Source organism: Pseudorasbora parva, chromosome 13 (assembly GCF_024679245.1).
Source record: "Pseudorasbora parva isolate DD20220531a chromosome 13, ASM2467924v1, whole genome shotgun sequence".
In the NCBI taxonomy this organism is placed as follows: domain Eukaryota; kingdom Metazoa; phylum Chordata; class Actinopteri; order Cypriniformes; family Gobionidae; genus Pseudorasbora; species Pseudorasbora parva.
The window spans coordinates 24845199-24869330 of NC_090184.1; the positions used below are offsets into that span (position 1 = coordinate 24845199).

Consider the following 24132-nt stretch of genomic DNA (forward strand, 5'->3'; position numbering starts at 1 on the left):
AAGAGCTGTGTCACTGACCGCTGTCAAGCCGTTGATAATTCGTCAATGGATTAGATTCACGCGTCAGGGAATATTTTCAGACCCACGCGCTCAGGAATAGGAAAAGGCCCGCTTATTACTTTGTTACTCTCGTGTGCAGCTACATATGGCTTTGAGACGCGGTCATAAAGCCTGTAAAGGGATTTGTATATTAAGGAGGGAATTGCGTGATTTTTCTCAGGGTCAGATTAGCCCACTGGTATTTAATGCTGCTATTAACCGCTTTGTATTAAGCATAGTGTTGGTTTCGTGAGTATGACAAAGCTTTTGCTGATGTTGTTTTAATATAAATGTATACATTTGTCAGACAGCCTGTGTCGAGACAGACAGCAACGGGCAGACTGCAGTGATTTGAGAGACGGCATACACGTGATTGTCTTTTGTAACATTTTGTGATGTAGAAGCTCTTATTTACTACAAACTATTTTACACGAACCACAACAAAATATAGCGAAATTGTTTTTTATATTTAAGCAGTGTCACGCGAAAAGAATCCCCTCTTGCCACATGTAATATTCACTGACCGACTGGATCTGTGATACTGCTTTTAGTCATTAATTACAAGTAGGCTAACAACAAGTAATTAATTAAGGTTAAAAGAGTAAGCGTTTTATTGAACAATTACCACAGAATAGGCTGCTTATTAAGAACATAAATAAAATAGTTGAAAGTTTAAATTATTACGATCTGTTATGAAGTAACGTTGCTATGCAACACAAATAACAAACTGCTAAGTGAGCTGCGCAGTGATATAACAAAGTGCCTGTATGTCCAACATGTTTTTTTCAGCTGCCTGTTTCCCCAAACAGCATCAAGGTGAATCACAACATTACAATCTTTAATTACAAGCAAAAAGACAAAGGTAAAAAAAATAATTAGGGAAATACCGGTAACAGTTAACTATAATCACAAGAAGCATGCCACTGACAAATATAAGTCATTGTTTTGGCTCAATTTGGAATTTGTTTTTATTCTCTAATCTCCGATTGGCGGATATTTATTTGCAGAATCATGGGTACTGTAGCCTAGTTTTCACAGAATTTTGCTTTTAAATGTAGGTGATTTCAAAGCCATCACATGCTTGTAGAACTTGTAATTAAAGTAATGTGTAAACTTAATTTTTTGAGAGTTTCGACTTGTACAACATGTCCACTGTACCACCTGACCACTGCCGATTTAAGGTGTGTTCGACTTGAAGCGGTGCTGTGCAGACCGGTCGATGTATGACATTAAAGTATAGCGAGAGCAATTCGAAAGCATGAGCTTTATGGCAATTACTACACAGCATATGGTTGTTTAAAAAAAATAGAAATAATGTGGTTTGATGGCTTCAAAAAATGCATCTACCATCGATTAACAAACCTCACAGTAGGTCTGTCTTCAATGGTTTTTAAGTTATTGTTAAAAAATAAATGCTTCTTTATTGAAAATAAATGGGATTTTTACTTCTGAAATCTTTTACTTCTAAACAATACATTGTTATATTGAGTAACTTATGCTTTAGATAAAAATGGCCAGTTAATTTGGTTAAATCTGAGGAGCATAATGGAAATAATCTCATGCAAACATTTGAAATCAATATGTCTAGACTCCCGCGTCTCCTAATTTATATAATCATAAGAGTGTACAATCTACAGTTTGTCTGCTCTTAATCGACATATACTATGAAATATGAATCAGCACAACAAGACTGAAATTATTTATTCAAATAGTAGGCTATTCAAATATACTGGAAGCCTTGTATGCTTCCTCACAGTGCTTTATATCATTAAAGTGTATCAGATTTCTGTCCTTTTATGGGTCTATAAAACAGACTTCACCTTCTGTTGAGATCACACATTTCTCCACAGATTTGAATGGGCAGAATGTCAAATAATCACTGAATGCCTAAAATATAGATCATTAGATACTGTAATAATTAATGTGTAGGTGAATGCATTTTTTTTACACGCATGAAGAGACTTTAAAACCAGTATTTCATCCTAGAGCATCATGTGCAGCTGCACATGCTTTGTTTGCATTGTGATAAAATCAGACAGCAACAGCCTCTCAGTGTTTATGTAGCCGGGATACATCTGATAAGTGTTTGCTGAGAAGTTGAACTTACTAAAAAAAGAAATGGCCAGGTTCAAGACAATTTTGGTTTCAGCAATTAATGAGTTATATATATAAAAAACTTTAGTTAACCTCAAACAAGCTGATTTTGAAACAAGTTAAATCGTATGGTTGTATGCAGGGCCTAAAATTAACACATTTAACTGTCGTTGGGAAGTATATGAAACTGGCTTTTGCCAGTTGGTGTTTTTTTTTAAAGTGACTATGAACGTGAACAAACCTGAACGATGCTCTGTACAGTTCAGTGACCGGTCAATGCTGCACCATCACAAATCTTTCTGCCTTTCCAATCGAGCGCTGGAACACGGAAAGGGAATTTGTTACTCATGCGCTGTGTGGGATGTTTAAACATCCTTTCAGGGCGTGTCTCAGACAGTTGAGCTCTCTTTCATGCCTTCCTGTGCTTGAATGGACAGAAAAAAGAAAAAAAAATGGCCCATCTCGGCGAGTTATGACTTAAGTGAATGCGAACACGTGCATTCAGTCTTAAAGTGACAGCATCCTAATAATGCTACTGTCTTTAATGTTAATAAAACATCAAAGGACAAAGAAAAAAATCCCTATCTGCTCTTGAAACAATATGAAAACTATGCAGTGTTATTTATTTGATTAGCCTACTCTCTGCTGTCTCAGACAACAACAACTTTGTCCTGTGTCGGCCATAGTAGCTTCTATATGCTTCAAAAGGGAGGGGCACGCGATGGGCAGTCAAAACTGTATAACGATTAAGTTAGTTTAGGCTTGCTATACTACAGGTTATGGGGGACATTATGGTATCGGATTAGATGTATCAACAATCTAACTATAAAAAAAATAAATCTCTAAAGAAAAATAAGAGTCTCAGAATTCAGACTTTTTTTCTCACAATTTCCAGTTATAAGGTCGACAATCAGACTTCAAAACTCGCAATTGTGAGGAAAAATCTGAGTTATGACTTTATAACTCGCAATTCAAATTCAAAATTCTGAGATAAAAAGTCGCAAGTACTCTTTTTATTTTTTTATGTAGTGGCGGAAACAGGCTTCAATAGGTTAGACTAGTTGACTAGTTGGTCAAAATAATTCAGCTTTAAACAGTTATGAAATTGGTCATTGCGCACGTTACTCACTGCTCTTTTTATGTGTAATGCCAAAGTAACACAGCAAATGTGACACAGAAGCGCTTCTGAAGTGGCATTTCAGAGATTGTTTCATACTGCTCAGAGGTGGCATAGTTTTCACGTGGGAAAATGTCTTATCAAATATTAAACTTACAGCTCCTTCTTAAAAAATTAGCATATGTGATAAAAGTTCATTATTTTCCATAATTTAATGATAAAAATTAAACTTTCATATATTTTAGATTCATTGCACACCAACTGAAATATTTCAGATCTTTTATTGTTTTAATACTGATGATTTTGGCATACAGCTCATGAAAACCCCAAATTAAAAAAATTAGCATATCATGAAAAGGTTCTCAAAACGAGCTATTAACCTAATCATCTGAATCAACTAATTAACTCTAAACACCTGCAAAAGATTCCTGAGGCTTTTAAAAACTCCCAGCCTGGTTCATTACTCAAAATCGCAATCATGGGAAGACTGCCGACCTGACTGCTGTCCAGAAGGCCATCATTGACACCCTCAAGCGAGAGGGTAAGACACAGAAAGAAATTTCTGAACGAATAGGCTGTTCCCAGAGTGCTGTATCAAGGTACCTCAGTGGGAAGTCTGTGGGAAGGAAAAAGTGTGGCAAAAAAATGCTGCACAATGAGAAGAGGTGACCGGACCCTGAGGAAGATTGTGGAGAAGGACTGATTCCAGACCTTGGGGGACCTGCGGAAGCAGCGGACTGAGTCTGGAGTAGAAACATCCAGAGCCACCGTGCACAGGCGTACAACGTGCAGGAAATGGGCTACAGGTGCCGCATTCCCCAGGTCAAGCCACTTTGGGCTACAGAGAAGCAGCACTGGACTGTTGCTCAGTGGTCCAAAGTACTTTTTTCGGATGAAAGCAAATTTTGCATGTCATTTGGAAATCAAGGTGCCAGAGTCTGGAGGAAGACTGGGGAGAAGGAAATGCCAAAATGCCTGAAGTCCAGTGTCAAGTACCCACGATCAGTGATGGTCTGGGGTGCCATGTCAGCTGCTGGTGTTGGTCCACTGTGTTTTATCAAGGGCAGGGTCAATGCAGCTAGCTATCAGGAGATTTTGGAGCACTTCATGCTTCCATCTGCTGAAAAGCTTTATGGAGATGAAGATTTCGTTTTTCAGCATGACCTGGCACCTGCTCACAGTGCCAAAACCACTGGTAAATGGTTTACTGACCATGGTAATACTGTGCTCATTTGGCCTGCCAACTCTCCTGACCTTGAACCCTATAGAGAATCTGTGGGATATTGTGAAGAGAAAGTTGAGAGACGCAAGACCCAACGCTCTGGATGAGCTTAAGGCCGCTATCGAAGCATCCTGGGCCTCCATAACACCTCAGCAGTGCCACAGGCTGATTGACTCCATTCCATGCCGCATTGAAGCAGTAATTTCTGCAAAAGGATTCCTGTATTAAAAACACTTTTCTTTTATTGGTCGGATGAAATATGCTAATTTTTTGAGATAAGAATTTTGGGTTTTCATGAGCTGTATGCCAAAATCATCAGTATTAAAACAATAAAAGACCTGAAATATTTCAGTTGGTGTGCAATGAATCTTAAATATATGAAAGTTAAATTTTTATCATTACATTATGGAAAATAATGAACTTTTCACATATGCTAATTTTTTGAGAAGGACCTGTATATAATGATTTTATGTTTCTTTTATTACTAGTTTATTTTTAATCTCTGACACAAATGTAATTTTTGATGCTGAACATTTTTTTAAATTAAATATACCGTTCACACTGCGAGAGTTCAATTCACGCCATTAACTAGTTGCTTATTAGCATGCATATTACTAAGATATTGGCTGTTTATTAGTACTTATAAAGCACATATTAATGCCTTATTCTTCATGATAAGATTCTACATCTCTTAATCCTACACTGTCAAAAAAAAGGTACATTGCCCTCACTGGGGTTGTACCTTTAGGGTATTAATATGTACCTTTAAGGTACTAATACACACTCTTAAAGTAATTATACCATTTAGGGGTGAGTAAGTTACAAAGATATACCTTTTCACTTTTGTACCTTAGGGTACCACCCCAGCTTTTTTTCTGAGTGTACCCAATACATAAACTTTAACAACTACCTTACTAACTATTAATAAGTACTAGTAGTAAATTAGGAGTTTACTGAGGCAAAAGTCGTAGTTAATGTGTTCCCCATACTAAAGTTTTACCAATATAGATTTAGTATGAAAGTGAGTTATACCTTTAATGAAGGAATGAGGCAGTTTTTCACAATATACAGAGAGTGAATTACCCATCTTCCATGTTCCCTGTTGCTATTCTCACAATACATTCAATACGCTCCCTCTGAGCTTTGAATACCAGTACTCACAACACAGCCTTGTGTGTATCCCCGACAACATTTGGCTCTTCGGTTGGCATTCTCAAAGGAAGGCAAGTTGCCCATTTACCATGCCCATTGCAGTACTAAAGGAACAATAAGTCATTGATATGTCTGAGGAACTGCTGGGAGGTGCTCTTTAAACACAATGGCTAATTCTTTATAAATGGACATGACCGTGTTGTGAAGATGTCGCAACAGGTTATGGTACTGTTTGTAGCAGAACATTGTGGCTGATTTCCCACCGTAGGGGGAATTTAAACAAAAAAACATGACATAAGCAGGAGGAAAGGAGGTGACCACATTAGTTTGTCTTTGTTTATGAAATAGCGACATTCAGAAATGCTTCTAAACAAGACATTATGGCAAACACTTGGCTTTTCAAAGTTACTGACTCCATTAAGCTATCATGAAGATGAATGTGTTTTTAAATGAAGTGATGTGGCTCAATTTATGACCAGGTTAAGTGGTGTTAAGAGTTAGGTTGTTGTTACAAGAGCACAAAATGAAATGCTTAAAATGCCCATTGGTTGCCTTTTCTTGTTTAGTTTTCAAAGTAATTCCAATTACACCCTCTAATAAATTTGGTGGAGGAATCCACAGAGCCTCACCCTGAACTGAATAAAGAGCAGAAACACCCTGTGCATGCCCTTTGACATCAAACAAGTTTGTGCTTTGCCAGTATGTACAAGTTTAGTGTGTAAAGAACTGACGAGGGTTTGTTTTCTCTTTTTGTCACATGGAAATACATGGCTGCTTGTTGCTGTCTGGATGTCACTCCTCGGCAACTGGCACGAGTCCCAGATGGCAGTGTATCGCTGCTAGGGTAACGGTGAAAATTTTGGACCTGTCAGTAAACAGTGCACAGGTCTGTCATGTGTTTGTCATCAGTGAATCTTTCAGTCACTCAAGCTAGAGATGGCAGAATTGTAAAAACAAACAAAAAAGCATATCGGACTGGTAATAAAATGTAGCTCTGTGACCAGTCAGTGTGACTGAAATTCTAATTTCTGTTGGCAGTTGGCATGTAAGAGTAATGTAGAAAGGCAGGTCGGTAGTAGCCACAGGCTGCCTCTAGTGCAACTTGATGTTGCTGTAGGCATACTGTCACTGAGCCGTTAGAACATAATTTTGGCAAATATGTCTATGAAATGACCGGTACATTTGCTGATGTTTTAAAAGGAAAACTCTTTCTTCCTTCAGGGTGAAAGCAAAACCGTATGAAATAAAGCTTGCATCAGAAGGAGCTGGAAAAAACAAACAGATAAATGTCTTTTTATGGAGTTGAAGACACCGTGAAATAAAAACAAAGACATTGTTCCCCAACTTGATGGACAATGGTCCAATCCACACAGCTATAGGCCAATCAAGGTATAGATGTGGATGGAGGACCAGCAGATCAAGACCCTGTCATGGCCATGAGACCTGAACCACTGAAAACCTCTTAAATGTAAGCAAGAGGGTCACCAGCCATTAAATAAAACCAAGTTGCTGGAATTTTTTTCACCAGCAGTGGCATAAAATCGCCCAACAGCAATGTGATAGGGAGCATGCCAAGATGCATGAAAGCTGTGATTGGATATCAGGGTTATTCCACCAAATACTGATTTTCTGAACATTAGTATTGTGTTGTTTAAAAAAGAATATAAACTTGTTTTCTTTGTATTATCAAGGTCTGAAAACAATGCATCTTTTTTCGTTATTTTGACCAGCTGTCATTTTCTGCAAGTAAATGCTCTAAATCAGTAGCTCTCACCCCCTCCACTGCAGATTTATCATGTTTCCCTCATCAGATACACCTGATCCAACTTATCAGCTCATTAGTAGTAGGTGAGTCTGATGAGGGAGACATACAAAATGTGCAGTGGATGGGGGGGTTAAGCTTTGAATATACTTTGCAAGAACAAAGAAATTAGTTTGTTTTCTCGAGGTGGCAAGAACAAGAGCAAAGTTTTTTTTCTGGCCAGTACATTCCATACTTTATGAGAAAAGCAGGTGCCGATCATCTGTGTTTCTCCGCGTTAACCACGCCTACTTTTGTATGACCAATCACACAATAGTTCTTGGACACCCTCAAGAAAAAAGTTCTGTTCAGGCGATGTGTCGAGAACAAGCTGCGAGAATTCCCAAACCAGGGCTGGCTGAGAGAACTAAATGACTTCATTTTATTCTTGCAGCCCTGGGAGTGAGAACTTTTTTCTCTGTTCTTGCGGAGTATGTTGCAGCCTTGAGCAGAACTTTTTTCTTGCGGGTGTCTGAGAACTATTGTATGATTGTTCATAAATTTAATGTGGGCGTAGTTAATGCAGAGAAACGCAGATGATCAGCACCTGCTTTTCTCGGAAGTATGGAATGTATTTGCCAGAACAAACTTTTTTCTTGCCACCTCGAGAAAACGAACAAATTTCTTTTTTCTTGTAGAGTATGTTCCAAGCTTCAGAAATGTTATTGTCAGTAGTTTGTAGAATATAATCATTTATTTTGAGTCATAGTGAAATCGTTAATGTGTTACTGCACACTGCCGACACAGGTAACTAAACTGACACAAAATGTATTTCTTTATGTATGTAATTATGGAAAAAATATTATATATTAACACATCTGTGTTTAGCTGCAGAAAATGATTTGAATAGCTTATACAATAAAGATTAATATAAGCCTCTATTTAATATATTGCACTCTATTGTATTACAATTCAAAGTTTGCTTTGCATCATCTCGGAAACAAACCAGTCAGCATTATTGGTCTAAATATGTTATGGTGCATGTATTTTATTTTCTGATTGAGCAACAAACAGTGCATATTTATAGCGTTTCCAGTTTCCATATGAGTAAAGTGTAATTGTCAGTGCCGTGTTTGTTGTTGAATTGATTATTAATTTAACCATCATTTAAATCAATTTAAATTAACTGCTTCTAAATGCATAAAATCATTGTTGAAGCTTTTGCAGTTAGCCTACTGTGTGAATAAAAGCAATAATACAGCACAACATAAATACAAACACATCAGTACAATGTGGTTTCAGGTTTCAAGGTATAAATCTTTATTCCTATTTCAAAATGTGCGCTTTGACATTTGTAATGCATACATGAAGTGTCTCGTCCACCTGCTGAGCTGATGTTCAATACTATAATGAATATGAATGTAACTTTTTAATAAGCAGGGGAAGTTCCCGACTTTAAATGAATAACCATTTCCCTGCTCAGGGCGTTTGTGCTCTAAGAATGTACAGGGAGACTTTAGATATAAATGATGTCTCCTTAGGCAGTGCTTTCTCAGTAAAATCATAACATTTCATATTGATTCAATAGAACGTGTGAGCTTACTAAGGAATACCAGTATCTTCACTTTTATGATGTCATCATGAGTTGTCTATCAGTATATAGACAAAGATCATTGGTCGGTCATCTATAGGAGATACAATTTTACATTTAACTGACTGTTTTAAAACATTTACGAAATTAATTTATTAAAAGGGTGATTCCCTTGCGCTTTTGATATATAAAAGGTCATGGTAATATAAGAATATCCTGTAAGTTTCAGAGCTGAAAACGTCCTTGTTAGTCAAAGAAAAGCTTTTATAGACACCAGAATTTTTTATAGCCCAAAAAACGTTCGTGTTTTACATCTTGACGTCATCGACTGACAAAACATAATGCGTAATAATACATAATAATAAGCATGTGTAGTTCAGTAGCCCCGCCCTCGTGGAGCTGTTCGGATTGCCCGAGCCAGCAGCAATAAACAACATGCGAAGAATAAAGCAAGATATTGCGCTATTCACGGTTGTGGACGAACACAGTCGCTGCATAAGCTTCATTCAGGTCATAATATCAGGAATGTGTGGTTGAAATATATATATATATATATATATATATATATATATATATATATATATATATATATATATATATATATATATATATATATATAAATTAATTTAGAAAAAATGCTCCGTTTTATAAAATATTAATAATTTAATTTAAAAGGTGTCATCAACTGCCTTTTAAATAAATATATATATATATATATATATATATATATATATATATATATATATATATATATATATAGTTGTCTGAGATCAACTAATGATGTTTGTGTGGTTTTTACATTCAAAAACATCATAAGCTATTTTCTACACTGGTTTTGAGGCTCTCTCCAAAACGCTGGGCTTTGATGGACGTGCTGCACTGGAGACTTAGAAGTAAACGTCCACGGCTAGGATTGGATAAGATTTGCATACTTAATGAACATTTAAGTTAGATATAAGTGCGAAACGCACGCACACGCAAATGTCAAGTCAAGAGGGAGAGAATAGCACAGAACAAGAAAAGAATATTACGAGATTCATCTGCCTTTAAATCAGGACGTTGAGCTTTGCAAGCCCTGGCCCATACATGTCTGAGTCCAGCGTGCTAAAGCTATATGTTCTGTTAGACATGTACACATAAGCAAAATGATCTATAACAATGCAATACTATTACATTTAAAAAACACGTTTTACTCACATAAGTGTGTTGCACCATTCCTCCTGTCGGATCAGTATAGAAGAAACAGCGTTGTGTTTTAATCTCAATATGTCTACAAATCCAGTGCCACCTGAGATGTGTTACAAATGCTTCTGCTGTGATATGAAGCGAACACACAAACATTCTTCCCCACGTGAGCTGGAACTTCATTAAAAATATATATATATATATATATATATGAATATGAATATGAATATGAATTTCAACCTACTTGATTCTCATTCATTCATTAGGCCAGAGGCAGGGGAAGTAATCACCCTAGACAGATGGCCAGTGCCATCACAGGCTCTCTCTCTCACACAGAATCACACATAGACAATTTTTGACTCTCCAATTTATGCAACCTGCTGATGTGAGGAAAAGGTGCAAATCCCACATAGAAAGGCTTAAACTGGGGACTTTCTTGCTGTGAGGCAGTGACGCTAACCATTCAGGCTCCATGCTGCCCAGTGCCCACTACTTGACTTTAAGCAGCAGAATTAACTGCATTTTTGAAGCATTTATGTATATGTATATATATTTTTTTATAGGAAGGCAAAAAAAAACTGCATATATGGATAACTGCATTTTGCCTTAGTGTTAGCATGTTTTATGGTTTATGGCTGTGTAATAAGAAAAAAAGCCCATTGATACCCACCTCTTGTTTGCCAGCAGTAAAGGAAAACTGAGCTTTTCAAAGCCATTTCATGTGGTCTTTAATGACAAATTAGTAGTTATATTAGTAGCACAAGGCCTATTCTGGATTTCTTAGCCATCCACAGGTCTTAATTTGGACATTTGTCACACTGCGAGCTGCGTGGCTGCATGACATTTAACAGCGTAACACCTAAGCTTTCCAACGCTTTCAAGCTGGGAAACATGAATGGGAGCCTCTAAACTAATATTTTCCAAAGACCATCCACCAAAGCACTTATTACTCGTGCCAACACCACACAGACATCAGAGTACCCATCTAAAAATATCAAATTACTGCTTGGCACTAGAGGAGGAGTAGTGTGCATTCAAGAGGGTGTCTGTGTGCATTTTGTTCCTGTGAGGGTGTTTTGTATGTATTACAGTTAATGATAGAATATGTACATGAACAGCTGGTTGCTCTTTTCTTTGAACGGCCTCATGTGTCACGACTATTTCCAGCACCCTAGGGTCAGTTTAGGAAGTGAGCACCCTGCTATCAGTGTAAAAGCAGCTATTGGCAGACATCTGAAACCATCAATGCCTGTGCGGGGGTCATGATATTGTGGAGCTTCATTGTTGATTTTGAGCGCTTTATTGACGAAGGATTCCTGTCACGAGCTTTGACTGAAAAAGCAATGAAAACATCAGGCCTGTGTATCTTTATGATCGCAGAGAACTGATTTGATTTACAAATCATTGATTTTTAGTTTGGTTCAAAAGCCCTTTTTTCTCTAAATTCAGAACAATTTGAATTTTAACATGACTATAATAGTTCATAACTATTTTTAAGTAATGACTGGCCTTCCCCTAATAACTATTTATTATTTAATCATATTTATTAAAATTAATATTTTATCATTAATTTTTGTGTGTGCAATATTTCTTATTTGTTGCATTTAAAACATATTTTCATAATTTATGTATCACCTTTATGAAGAATTGCCTGATTTATTGGGATTTGGTACCATATCAGTTGTTGTTGTTGTTATTATTATTATTATTATTATTATTATTATTATTATTATTTTAAATTGTCAATATTGATTGATTAATTGATTGATGGGTGTTTAATCATTCATGGTTTTTTCCCCATTTACATTAGCTTCGACATCATCTAATGCTTACATTTAACACGTGTAATATTTACAAAAATCAAATCTCAAAATTATTAATATTAATTTGACATATCCTGCGTTTTAAAATGTCTGAATTAACTTTTAGCATTTGAAATGGTTCTTTTTTGTTATTTAGTCAAAACAGTTTAGAGCTTTCTTTTTTTGTTTGTTAGTTTTTTTTAAATAACGTTTTAAAGTATAATTTTAATATTTTATTAACATTTTTTACATAGTGTACTAACCTAAAAATACAAAGACAACTAAACAATACAGCCATAACAACCCTAACAAAACAAAACAAGGGCGATGTCTAACATAAGCAAAGCACAATCATAGATTCAATGGATTATTACAATGAGAACAATAATAATAATACATTATTCAGACTTGAAGAAATCCACGAAAAGCTGCCATACAGTTTGGAATTGTCGATGAGATTTGGACTCCTCTCCAGTTGTGAAACAATTCACACAACCAAGCTTTGAAACATGAAGAGTCTGAAGATTTTCTGTTTAAAAGTAATTTAATTATCTTATTTTATTTAAATTTTCTGCAAGAATAGAGGTCATTGCCAAAAGTTTGGGAGTGTGTTTGATGTCTAAGTTCAGAATTTTCTTATTGCAGTAGCAGCCAGAATTTTACTATTAATGCATTGCATCCATAATGGGTCCTTCATTTGTAATGTCATCAGTGCTCTCAGAATGAGCACTGTAAACATTGCTGTTATTCTGTGGTTTTCAGTCTCTTTCGTCAGCTCAACAAAGAAAGAGAAGGAAGTTGTTAAATTGCATCCTGCAAATGTTGTTTGTTTGTTTTACGGATTTGTATTCGGAAAACACCCATTTATTATCTCCCATGATGCCCGAAACCGCACAGACTTGTTTAGAGTATCTCTGTGCCACAGGACAAGTTGATAAAAGTGTTGTGCTCTGAAACACTGCATGATGTGCTGCCGGTATTGCACTTAGTCTGTGAGTCAAGACTGTGTAGATGTGAGAGAGATGAGTCCCAGAATTGCTTATGACAATGTCTGACAGGCTGTCATCCCCTTCTGACGGTGCTTGTTGGAGAGAGTGTTCTAATAACTGCAGCTATCACCTATAGCTACAGTCTCAGCGGTGGATGAATGATTGTTTCTGGAGGTTTGGCTATTTTAAGGACTGAGAGATGGATGACCTGAGGGTGAGTTGATCAGTTCAGGGCTACAGACATCCCTCAAGTGTCAGCAGCGCGCGGCAGTCTGTGATGTGCTGGAGAGGGTTAGTAGCTCGACATGTTCTGGCTTTGTTTTTGTCTGACTGTTCACTGTTCAGAACGAGAGAGGTGGAGTGTGAATGGGAGGGGGCACATGATAATGATATCATCATCCTGAAAGCACTGATTGTTCCAAACACTGCAAGAAACAAAGACCGATAGAAAAACAAAAAGAAAGAAAGGAAGACAGAGTAAAAAAAAAAGTCTTGGAATCAATCTATCCATTCATCCACGGTTCGTGTGATATTGATTAACTACATTAAATAATTTTGAACGCCTTATCTTGAATTTTGGGGACGTTTTTTTGCATTTAAATAGACTTAAGTCACGAAATGAAAGCATGCACGTATGCGCACTAGTCTACTAGACTACACACAGTGTATACTTGCACTCTCTGAGTGTTAGGGACATAATCAATAATATCAGATCACACATTGTTACATCGTTAAAACATTTTGAAACATTTCAAAATGTTTGTGAACATTGTGAACATTTTGTCCGCAAAGCTGATGTGTTAGAAGCAGGGAAAATGGAAAAGTATGAGGATCTGACCGAGTTTGACACGAGCCAAATTGTGATGGCTATGATAAAGGATGTTAAAATAAAACAAAATATCATCAATGAGCCATGGCCGCCCCATTGTTGCCCTCTGACCACTGTTTCTTTCTTGGAGCACTTTTGATACTGACCAATGCAGTCCGGGAACACCCATAAGAGCTGCAGTTTTGGAAATGCTCTGATCCAGTCATCTAGCCATAACAATTTGGCCCTTGTCAAACTTGCTCAAATCCTTATACTTACCCATTTTTCTATTTGACATTTCATATATGTGTGAAAAAAAAAAAAAAAATTTTTAAAAATAAATATCAAGGTCAGAAATATTTGCAATATATATGGGGGTCATTGAAAATATTCACAGAGCTTATAGAAATCTGAACTATACTGTCCCAACCAGGGAAGCAGAAAAATCCTTCCTTTTGAGTTAGTTGAGTTTATCCAAATGACTGGAAATGTCATGCAAAGATAATGCAAAATCATTGGTCGAAAGGTGTTGGAGCTCTGCATGATAAGATTATGAAACCAGATGCGATTTTATTGTTCACTGAGACTGTGGAGGAGATTATGTCCGCATATTACTGTCAGAAACATTCATCATTCAGTCCTTCCTTTCTTAAAAGACGACAGCCTTACTAGGGACTTGAAATACAAATCCCAGGGATGTCTACTGCACACCTATTTTAGTCTTTTAGCTAAGATAGATTTTTGTTGTTGTTGTACTGTCCAACTATAATATTAATACTTATTTGACAGTATTATGTATTTTGGTTTAGTTTGTTTTGATTTTCTGTTATATATATATATATATATATATATATATATATATATATATATATATATATATATATATATATATATATATATATATATATATATATATATATATATATATATATATATATAAAATATGTAATTGTTTCCTGGCAATTACCCCACTCCAAATACTTATTTTTATTTGGTTTGCCATGGGAGTTTGCATATCCCATCATTTCGATTTTTTTTTAAATGAATTATGAATTTGGCTGCTCTACTTGAGGAGAGAGAACTCTGAGGTGCTTTATTAATTTTTTGATACAAAAAATGATTTGATACTAAATGCCTTTAGAGAGACATAATGCAGATATTATGGAGCTAGCAGTCAATGTTGAATGTCCTTGGTGCAACTGCATGCCTTTTCCTGACTGTTAGAGAGGAATCACCCACCCCTCTTCTTCTCTCCTCGCTCTCACTGGCTTGATCTTCCTCGTCACGCCTTCTTTCCATGCTGCATTAGCCAATCAGAGCCACTGCTCGCACTGAGCGTATATGTGATTGGCTGGCTGGCCTGTGATGCTGATGCCTCTTTTTAAGAAGCAGTCTAGACTGCAGTGACAGGTTTTTCAATGAGAATCACGCTGCTGTTGTCCTGCAACACGTCTGACTCTCCATCTGGCAATTCCTCATACTACATTTTACACTACGTTGTGATCTTTTCTTTGTCTGAATCCATTGACCAGTCTCATTGTTCCTATTTTACTGGCATAAGTCAGCACATCAGTTTAGCATTTTCACCATTATTTCATTCGTGATCTCTCTTGTTTAATCTGTCCATCTCTCATTTTTTTTAAAAAACCTTTTTCCGACCCCACTTTCAAAAAAGGGGGAAAACTTGGAGCACTGCGTAGCCCAAAGGTGAGTACACTTGATTAGAGTTTAGAGTGCTGCAGTCATTACAGACACATTTTTACTGCACTCTCTTCTTTCTTCTTGTGTCGTGTCTAATGCAACAGGTTCTTTATGTACCTCATATACCGGACAGGGCATGTCAGTATCAAGAGGAATGTGTTGTAAAAACTAGTCAGGGTGCATTGTTTTACTATCATTATGTATATAAAAAAACACACATCTCTCTTCTTGCGTTTAACAATCAAAGTATAAGCTGAATGCTTTTAATATTCAGATTAGTTAGGTGATATTCTGCTCCCAGTGCTTGTTTCATGTCCAAGGGATTGATAGCATTGAATGTCCCAAGGTGTCATTTCATGTCTGCGTGAAGCTGTGCAATGCATCATAAATCATTAAGCCTAGAGGGTTTACAAGGGTTTGTGTATGGGCCCTTAAAAGAATAGTTCTTACAAAAATGAAAATACTTTCGTCATTTACATACCCGACATGTCAATCCAAACTCGTATGTCTTGACTTTTTTCTCTGGAACATAAACTATCTCTCAGACATATGTTTTTTTGTCCGTACAATGAAAGGCTGTGGTAAACAAAACTAGCAGAAGAAATGTAAGTATGGCAGGCTGATTGCATTTCTCACATTTTAAACAAGGTCAACCTTATGAACAAATAATAATTTAGATATCCATTTAATCTCTGAGTAAAGTGGTTGTCTTCTCATAAAAATAAAATAAAATAATTGAGCAATAGTATGAAAAATAGGCTTTGACAGATACTGTCAGCAAATGGGCTGTTAAACCTGTTACAAAGATTGCTAAAGAGCCGAAGGCCAAAAAGCAATAGACCTCAAATTTCCGAGAGCAGCAGAAGCATCTCATTTCATCCAAATTGTCTCAGCTTATCACCCTGTCCTGATGTCACATGGCAGTATCAGTGTTTTGGTATTGCAACAGTTTTCCAAAAATGTATTGCAATCATTATTAATTCTAAAATGGACCCCTTTAAAATCCAGACCTGCTATTAGTATGCATGAGACGAGACATTTGTATCTCAAGAGTGCTTTATTAGGCTGAAAAACCCAGCATCTGCCGCATGTTATAATAACTTCTTTAGAAGTTCACTGACTACTACCATTTTTTGTACTAAAACAGATATGCGATAAATGAATAGATGTAATTTGTATGAAAAGATTACCAAATGATTGGGGTGATTTAAATAAAACATTAAACGTAATCTCTCATGTTCATTGATGCTGCATTTATTTTGATTAAAAACAATAATATTGTGAAATATTATTAGAATGTAAAACAATATGATGTTTGCACGTGACATCACTGCTCAGGTGCAAAATGCAGATGGTGGGCAGGAAGTGATTTTCTACTGGAATCACTGTAGGAATAACTAAAAAAACTATGTGTCACTGTAGGAATAACTAAAAAAACTCAAAATGCCTATGTGTGTTTTGTGTGGTTTATTGTTGCTCAAATCGATCAAACCGAGAAACCACAAAGAGCTTTTAACGCTTACATAACTTTTATCACTTTTTAACTTAAAAATGTACCTTTAATGGCGTTTTGCATTTGCTGATACTCAATACGGATTGGCTTTATCAAATATTCACATTCTCCTTCATTTGCAGGGAAGAAAATATATTTAATTGCATTGCATGTTCATTTGTTTTCACTTAAGTTTTGAAGAATTCGGTTCACAATGTTGATCTGGTTACCGTGAAAACAGTGTCACACGCTGGGCACTCGCTGCTGCTTCAGCCATCATTATACGATGTTAAAATCAAAATGGGTTCAACAAGCTGACAGAAGTCGATATATTTTTTTGGAAATGTGTGAATGAAGCTTATTCATTTTTTATGGACACGCAGGAGAGTTACATTCAGCGGAGACACTGACACTGTATTCTTTTTAAAAAATATTTATTTCAACAAATTTCAAACAAAATCTTGGAAGCTTGTGAATAGCTTTGAAGAGGCTGTGGGCAAGTTTTGTTAATTCACAAGCTGAGAATCATACTTGCAAATGTAATGTTAATGAACAAAAACAAACGACAGAACTTTCAAAAGCAATGTGATTATTTTACGGTTTGAGTTCATATGACAATTCTCGATGCAGCATAAATGACCTGCAATGGTGAAATGTTATGCCCACTTGCTGTCCACGTCCAGAAGGTAATGAAAGCATCATCAAAGTAGTCCATATGTGACATCAGTTGGTTAGTTAGACTCTTTTGAAGCGTCGACAATACATTTTGGTCCAAAAATAACAAAAAAACAGACTTTATTCAGCATGGTCTTCTCTTCCGTGTTCCTCAAATAAAGAATCAAACGGTCATGATTCAAGATTCGTATCACTTGTCAAACTGGCAAACTGCTGAAATCACGTGACATTGGCGATATGAATCACGAATCAATCTGCTGATTCGCAACCTTTTGATTCTTTATTTGAGGTTTGAAAACAAACGTGGAAGAGAAGACAATCAAAGGACAGAAAGGACTCGTACTAAATCTAAAACATCTTGAACTGTGTTCCGAGGATGAACGGAGGTCTTACGGGTGTGGAACGGCATTGGGGTGAGTCATTAATGAAAGAAATTTAATTTTTGGGTGAACTAACCCTTTAAATGTATCTAATATGATAAACAGAGCTGCGTTACCGCATACTCATTACTGGAAAAGTGGAAATAGCGCCCGCGACTGTGTCCTGTCCCGTCATAATAGAAGTCTCGTTGCTCAGCAATCGCTCCAGCAGCTTTGCTCAGCTCCCATAACACTTTGTCCTGCTTTGCTTTATACTACAGTAACGTTAATAATCGCATCCATGAATATGAGTCCTTTCCCAATTCTTTTCCACCGGCTGTGAGGTGAAGATCACATGTTCCAAGATTCTGCGCTCAAACTTGGCGTCATCAAACTACGGCTTTGTTTTGAATAAGTGCCCTCTAGCAGACGAAAAGCTTTATAAAGCTTTAATAGCTTTATTTTTTAATTAGAAATAAACACCTCTCTGTGTCCTGACGACACACCCACTGTTTCTATCTCTGTTCAATCATCTGCATAGATTAATTGTTGGTGCACTTCATTTTATTTAAACCTCCTGACATGTAAATTTAAAATTAATCCATAATTAAGATTTAAATCTGAGTTTAAAGTTATGGAGCAACAGGATTAAAGTTAATCCATCTTAAATATAAATTAAAGGGTTAGTTCACCCAAAAATGAAATTGATGTCATTAATGACTCGCTCTAATGTCACGTTCCACCCGTCCCCCCCCCCCCCCCCCCCGTAAGACCTCCGTTCATCTTCAGAGCACAGTTTAAGATATTTTATATTTTAGTACTAGAGCATATGCAGTCTATGCACACTTTACTGTCCATGTCTAGAAAGGTAATACAAACATCATCAAAGTGATTTCAGCAGTTTGGATCATGTGTCAAAATGCCAAACTGCTGAAATCACGTGACATTGGCGATCTGAATCATTGATCGATTCACTGATTCATGACCATTTGAATCTTTATTTGACGTTTGAAAACCAACATTGAAGAGAAGACGATGCTGAATAAAGTCGTAGTTTTTGTTATTTTTGGACCAAAATGTATTTTCGATGCTTCAAGAGATTGTAATCAACCATCTGATGTCACATATGGACTTTGATGATGTTTTTATTCCCTTTCTGGACAGGGACAGTAAAGTGTGCATAGACTGAATATGCTCTGGGACGAAATTGTAAAATATCTTAAACTGTGTTCTGAAGATGGACGGAGGTCTTACGGGTGTGGAACGACATTAGGGCGAGTCATTAATGACATCAGTTTCATTTTTGGTTGAACTAACCCTTTAAATCCAGGATCAAAATGATGGTTTAAATGTAAACCTGCTTATTTTTAAACAAGGTTTAAAGTTTGGTGCAACAGAATTATTAGATAAACTTTGATTTAATCTAGATTTAAGATTAATCCATGGTCGTGCAACCCACCCATAGTGCCGCTTTAAAGTATTTTTTGAAATGTAATTTATTCCTATGATGTCAAAGTCATTCATAAATCATTCTAATATGCTGATTAGAAATCATTATAAAATGTGTTTTTCCCCACCTGTGGAACGCAATTTTGAGATTCCTCATACTCTGAGGGAAAAAAAACTGAAGAGGACTCTGTATCGGGTTCTTTTTATTTATAGATAAAGTTGGTGGTTTTCGCCCAAAATAATGACAGTTTCAGACAGGTTTCTCTAACCCCCCATTTCTGCCCCCTTTGGTGTTGCCAACATCCAAGGGTGACTAAAACTTTACTGTAAATACTATATGGTAGAGCTGCATAATTAATTAAATCTTTGACAAAAACAAGCACTGCTCCTAAATTAAAATAGAGCAAACCACCATTTGATTGTAACTTGGCACTTCAAATAACGATTGTATCGATTACCTTGTTCACCACTATGTGGCAATAAGTGACTATTTTTTATTTGTTGAATCATTCGAGAGATTCATTCAAAAACTCATCCAACTCATCAGATTCATCCAGTGAAGTATTTGAGTTTATCCAGATTCTCAGTTTATCCAGAACTGTGCAGCTCTACTATACAGACCATATTTTGTGACAAAGTCAACAACCATGTGATGTTTGATACGTGAGGTGTTGTCTTTCACGTGACTCGTGCACACAATCAGTAAATACCTTGAGCATGTATTAGTCTGGCTTTCCCACTGTTTACATTTAATTCCCTTTAAACAAAAGGCTTAGTGAAGCGGAAGAATGTGCCGTTGTCCCCCCTCGAGTTGACTTCGGTATCAGTTCTGAATAGTGATTTTTTTTTTTCACCCTCTGCATTGCAGGTCTGGCTTGTGGTGAGAGCATGCTGTAATTTTACAGGTGTTGGTTTTGACGTCACTATATGACCGTATACTGTTTCTTTGTAATGCTTTAAAGTCCATTCTGTCATCAGCTGTTGACTGATGCTCTAAATACTGTACTGTCCCCCTGTGGTGTGGGATCAGTTGTTCCGATAAACAGGACTGATCAGATTTCACCAAGCACATAGTGGCCCATTTACAGACCTGCCGTTTTCCAATGAATTTGACCCACTAAGATTCTTAGAGTGGGGAAAGCAGGAAGCGAGGAGGCTGTAAGCGGGTATTAGTGGCTGTGACTCTGCAGTGTTGCACAGTGCAGCTGGAGCACGACTCGCTGTACTGCTTCAAACCTGAATTGAAGCCAAGAAGCCGAGAGGAGGTGTGAAGCACGAGTGATTGTTTTGCAGTGCTTACTGCGTTGTTACATTTTTCAATGGACGTACACTCTTAGTCACATTGTGTCTTGGTCACACCTGAACGCTTCGCCCTTGGTGTCGTAGTGTAAGGTGTCCAGTTAATGTAAGTGCTCAAATGCTTTTCTTTCTGTTTTACGTAATTCTATTGGATCTTATTTCAAACCTTGAAACCCCATGTTTTTGTTTTTGTTAAATAATTATCGTACTTACAATAAATATAGCACATTTTCATGCTAATTTAATGGTAACATATCAGATGTCTGTATGCCGCCTCCTAAAAATTTATTATTTATATTTTATTTTATTATTGATTAGGTTATTTTAGACCTGTCTCTCTTCAAAGTTCTTGACTTTTCTGACTCTTTCCAAAGGTTTAAATCATACAATAACATTGTTATAATCTTCACATAATTGGTTGAATTATTAAATTCATTGTAGTCAAAGGAACTTCTGATTATTAATCCTGTTACCACATGATTTTGTCTTTTATTCAAAATAATGTAACATGCCTTTACCATTTTATTTGGACTCTTTTTGCAGAAAGATTCTCATTTAATTTTAATAAACGTTTTTTATTTAATAAAGGATAAACCTTAAGCCCTGTTGTTCAAGTTATTGTGAGGGGAAGGGAATGAACAAACAATTTTTTCTTAAATCAATGGAAAATAACTGTACTAACATAACTAGCTAGACCTTTCTGAGTGGCAGATATTCTCCCCATTATGCATTTTGGCATGGTTATTTTTAAAATGTTTATTTTTTAGAAAGAAAGCATGAATCAGTGTTTTAAAATGTATATTTATGTAGCCTAAAGGTTGAATTCTTGAGGTTTATAGAACCCTTTTTTTTTGGTAAGGAAAAGCACCTTTTTTGACAATTTGTTAAAGTTTAATGTTGAGTTTCTGACTCTAGTTTGCAGTGTATATGTGAAAAGTTAACCAACTATTTGTGAAAAATTATTAAAATATATATATTTATGGAAAATTACTACAAAATAACATTTAATTTCTGTTGCTGCAATTCTGTAATCTGTAATTTCAACCCTGTTACTCATTCTGGTGCATTATTTTAATAAATCTTTTTCATTAAAATTAATATTTAAAAATTTTTCATGTCCTATCTCTCTCATGTTCCTTGACATCCCCAATACCTTTTTGTCCAACTTTTCCATTTCCTATGTTTTTTGTTGGGCTACATTACACAGTCCATAAGGAAAGTGTGAATACCGTGTAATGATGTCCTTGTCTCTCTTGTTTTGACAGCTGAAGGCGTCTTTGTGGACAGGACAGTTAGAGGGCCAAACAATGGAATGCTCTCTCCTGCCTCCACTGCTCAGCACTCTACAGACTGAGGTTAAACGGCTTAGTTAGCAGTGTACCTCTCCCACAAGAACTCTTTTAGCCTGGGCAAAGTTGGGAGAAAAAAAAACCAGCAAAGAAGAATTTTCTTCACAGTACAGCACCTTACTCCAGTTCTTCGTAGTTGTTTGTTTGGGATTCATTTGTAAGCTTTGTGTGAACAAAAGTCAAGATGGAAACAGATTCGTACCTGTGGATGGTCGTGCTTGGCTTCATTATAGCCTTCATCCTGGCATTTTCAGTGGGGGCCAATGACGTGGCAAATTCGTTTGGCACAGCGGTGGGGTCAGGAGTGGTGACGCTACGTCAGGCCTGCATCCTGGCTTCCATATTTGAGACCCTGGGCTCCATGCTCCTCGGTGCCAAGGTCGGGGAAACCATACGGAAGGGAATTATAGATGTCACTTTATACAATGACACTGTGCCGATACTGATGGCAGGAGAGGTCAGCGCCATGGTCGGTAAGTAATGGCTTATTTAAGTTTAAACCTCAGTGTGTCATTTTGAAGATTAATGATGGAGAAGCTTAGCAAGGCATTTGTTTATTCTTTGTAGGCTGCCAGGTTCTGGGAGTTATAATTACATGTTGTATATAGCGAGTTGTAATAGAGTGGCTTAGCTGATGCCGGAGTTAAATGAGCTTTATGGGAAAAATGTAAATCTAGACAAAATGTTAGAACATTGCATAGATGGTTTAAAAGAAGTTGTGTAATGAAATGTCTTTGGGAGGTTTTTGATGTCAGTTGGTAATGAATAGCTATATTGTGATGATTTTAATAGTATCCCATCCAGAAACTGTATTGAAGACAGAAGGAAAGTGAACATATGGCCAAAAGGATTTTTTTTGCTCCACCTCCCACTCATATTCCCGTCTCTTTCAGGGTCTGCGGCTTGGCAGCTCATTGCCTCTTTTCTGAAGTTGCCCATTTCTGGAACTCATTGCATTGTGGGATCTACTATTGGCTTCTCCATGGTTGCTATTGGCACCAAAGGAGTACAGTGGATGCAGCTGGTCAAAATAGGTAAAGAAAAATCTATTATGAAACATTTTTGTTCTTTGCTTTGATGTAACTGAGTGTTTTAAGATGAACTTTTGCTGTTTGTTTCTGCTGTCCAATTCATCTTTTAATGCACAGTTTAGTACGCTGTGCTTTGCTACACTTTTCAAAAGTGTGGGGTTAGTAAGATTTTTTTTTCTTTACTTTAGCAAGGATGCATTAAATTGATCAAATGATAGTTAAGACATTTATAATGTTTCATATTTATTTCAGGAAAATGCTGTTCTTTTGAACTTTCTATTCATCAATGAATCCTGAAAAAATGCATCATGGTTTTTAAAAAAACTGTTTTATTGCATTGAAAACTATTTTAATCATATTTAACAATATTGATCAAATAAATGCAGCCTTGGTGAGTGTAAGTATGTAAGCTTGCTTTCGCCACAGAACAAATACATAAAAAAAGTAAAATAAAACTTTTTATTAAAAAAAAAATCTTGCATTTCTGACTTTATATCTCGCAAATCTGACTTTATAACTCGCAATTCTAACGTGATAACTCTCTAATAAATGTTGCAATTATCTTTTAAAATGGTTTATTCTGTGATGGAAACAAGCTTCCATATGTAAGAGACTTGCAAAAACACAAAGAAAAAAAAAACTTACCAACCCCAAATGCTTAAGGTATGGTTTTATTATGGTATGTATTTATATATTGTTTCTCTAGAGTAAATGATCAAATGTTTCTGTCAATATTCTTGTAACAGAGATGTGGAATTAATATAATGTCACCTGTTGGTCTCTGTGTTCTCCAACTCTAGCTCTAACTGCATAATACATAATTATATCGGCATGATATTGATTTAGTAATTGCTGTTTACTTGATGCAGTTGCCTCATGGTTCATTTCCCCTCTGCTATCTGGCCTGATGTCTGGCCTACTCTTCTTCATCATCAGATATTTAATTCTTAACAAGGTAAGTCATGGGTTGACTATTACACCTGACTTACATCGTCTTACTTCACCAATCTCACTTTGCCAAATTTTGACATCAAAAT

General features: G+C 36.3%; 1 protein-coding gene across 3 annotated transcripts in view; it reads left to right on the forward strand.

The window, feature by feature from the left end:
• slc20a2 (solute carrier family 20 member 2) overlaps positions 1-24132 on the forward strand; it is a 46799-nt gene that overhangs the window by 407 nt on the left and 22260 nt on the right. For 2 of the 3 annotated variants that reach the window (XM_067413611.1, XM_067413608.1), the window contains exons 2-4: positions 21981-22537; positions 22958-23098; positions 23965-24050. In XM_067413611.1, the coding sequence (XP_067269712.1) occupies positions 22249-22537; positions 22958-23098; positions 23965-24050 (516 nt within the window). In that variant the 5' untranslated portion in view covers positions 21981-22248. Of the gene's footprint in view, positions 1-15166; positions 15448-21980; positions 22538-22957; positions 23099-23964; positions 24051-24132 lie in introns of those variants that run through there. The other variant, XM_067413609.1, reaches the window with a different exon arrangement.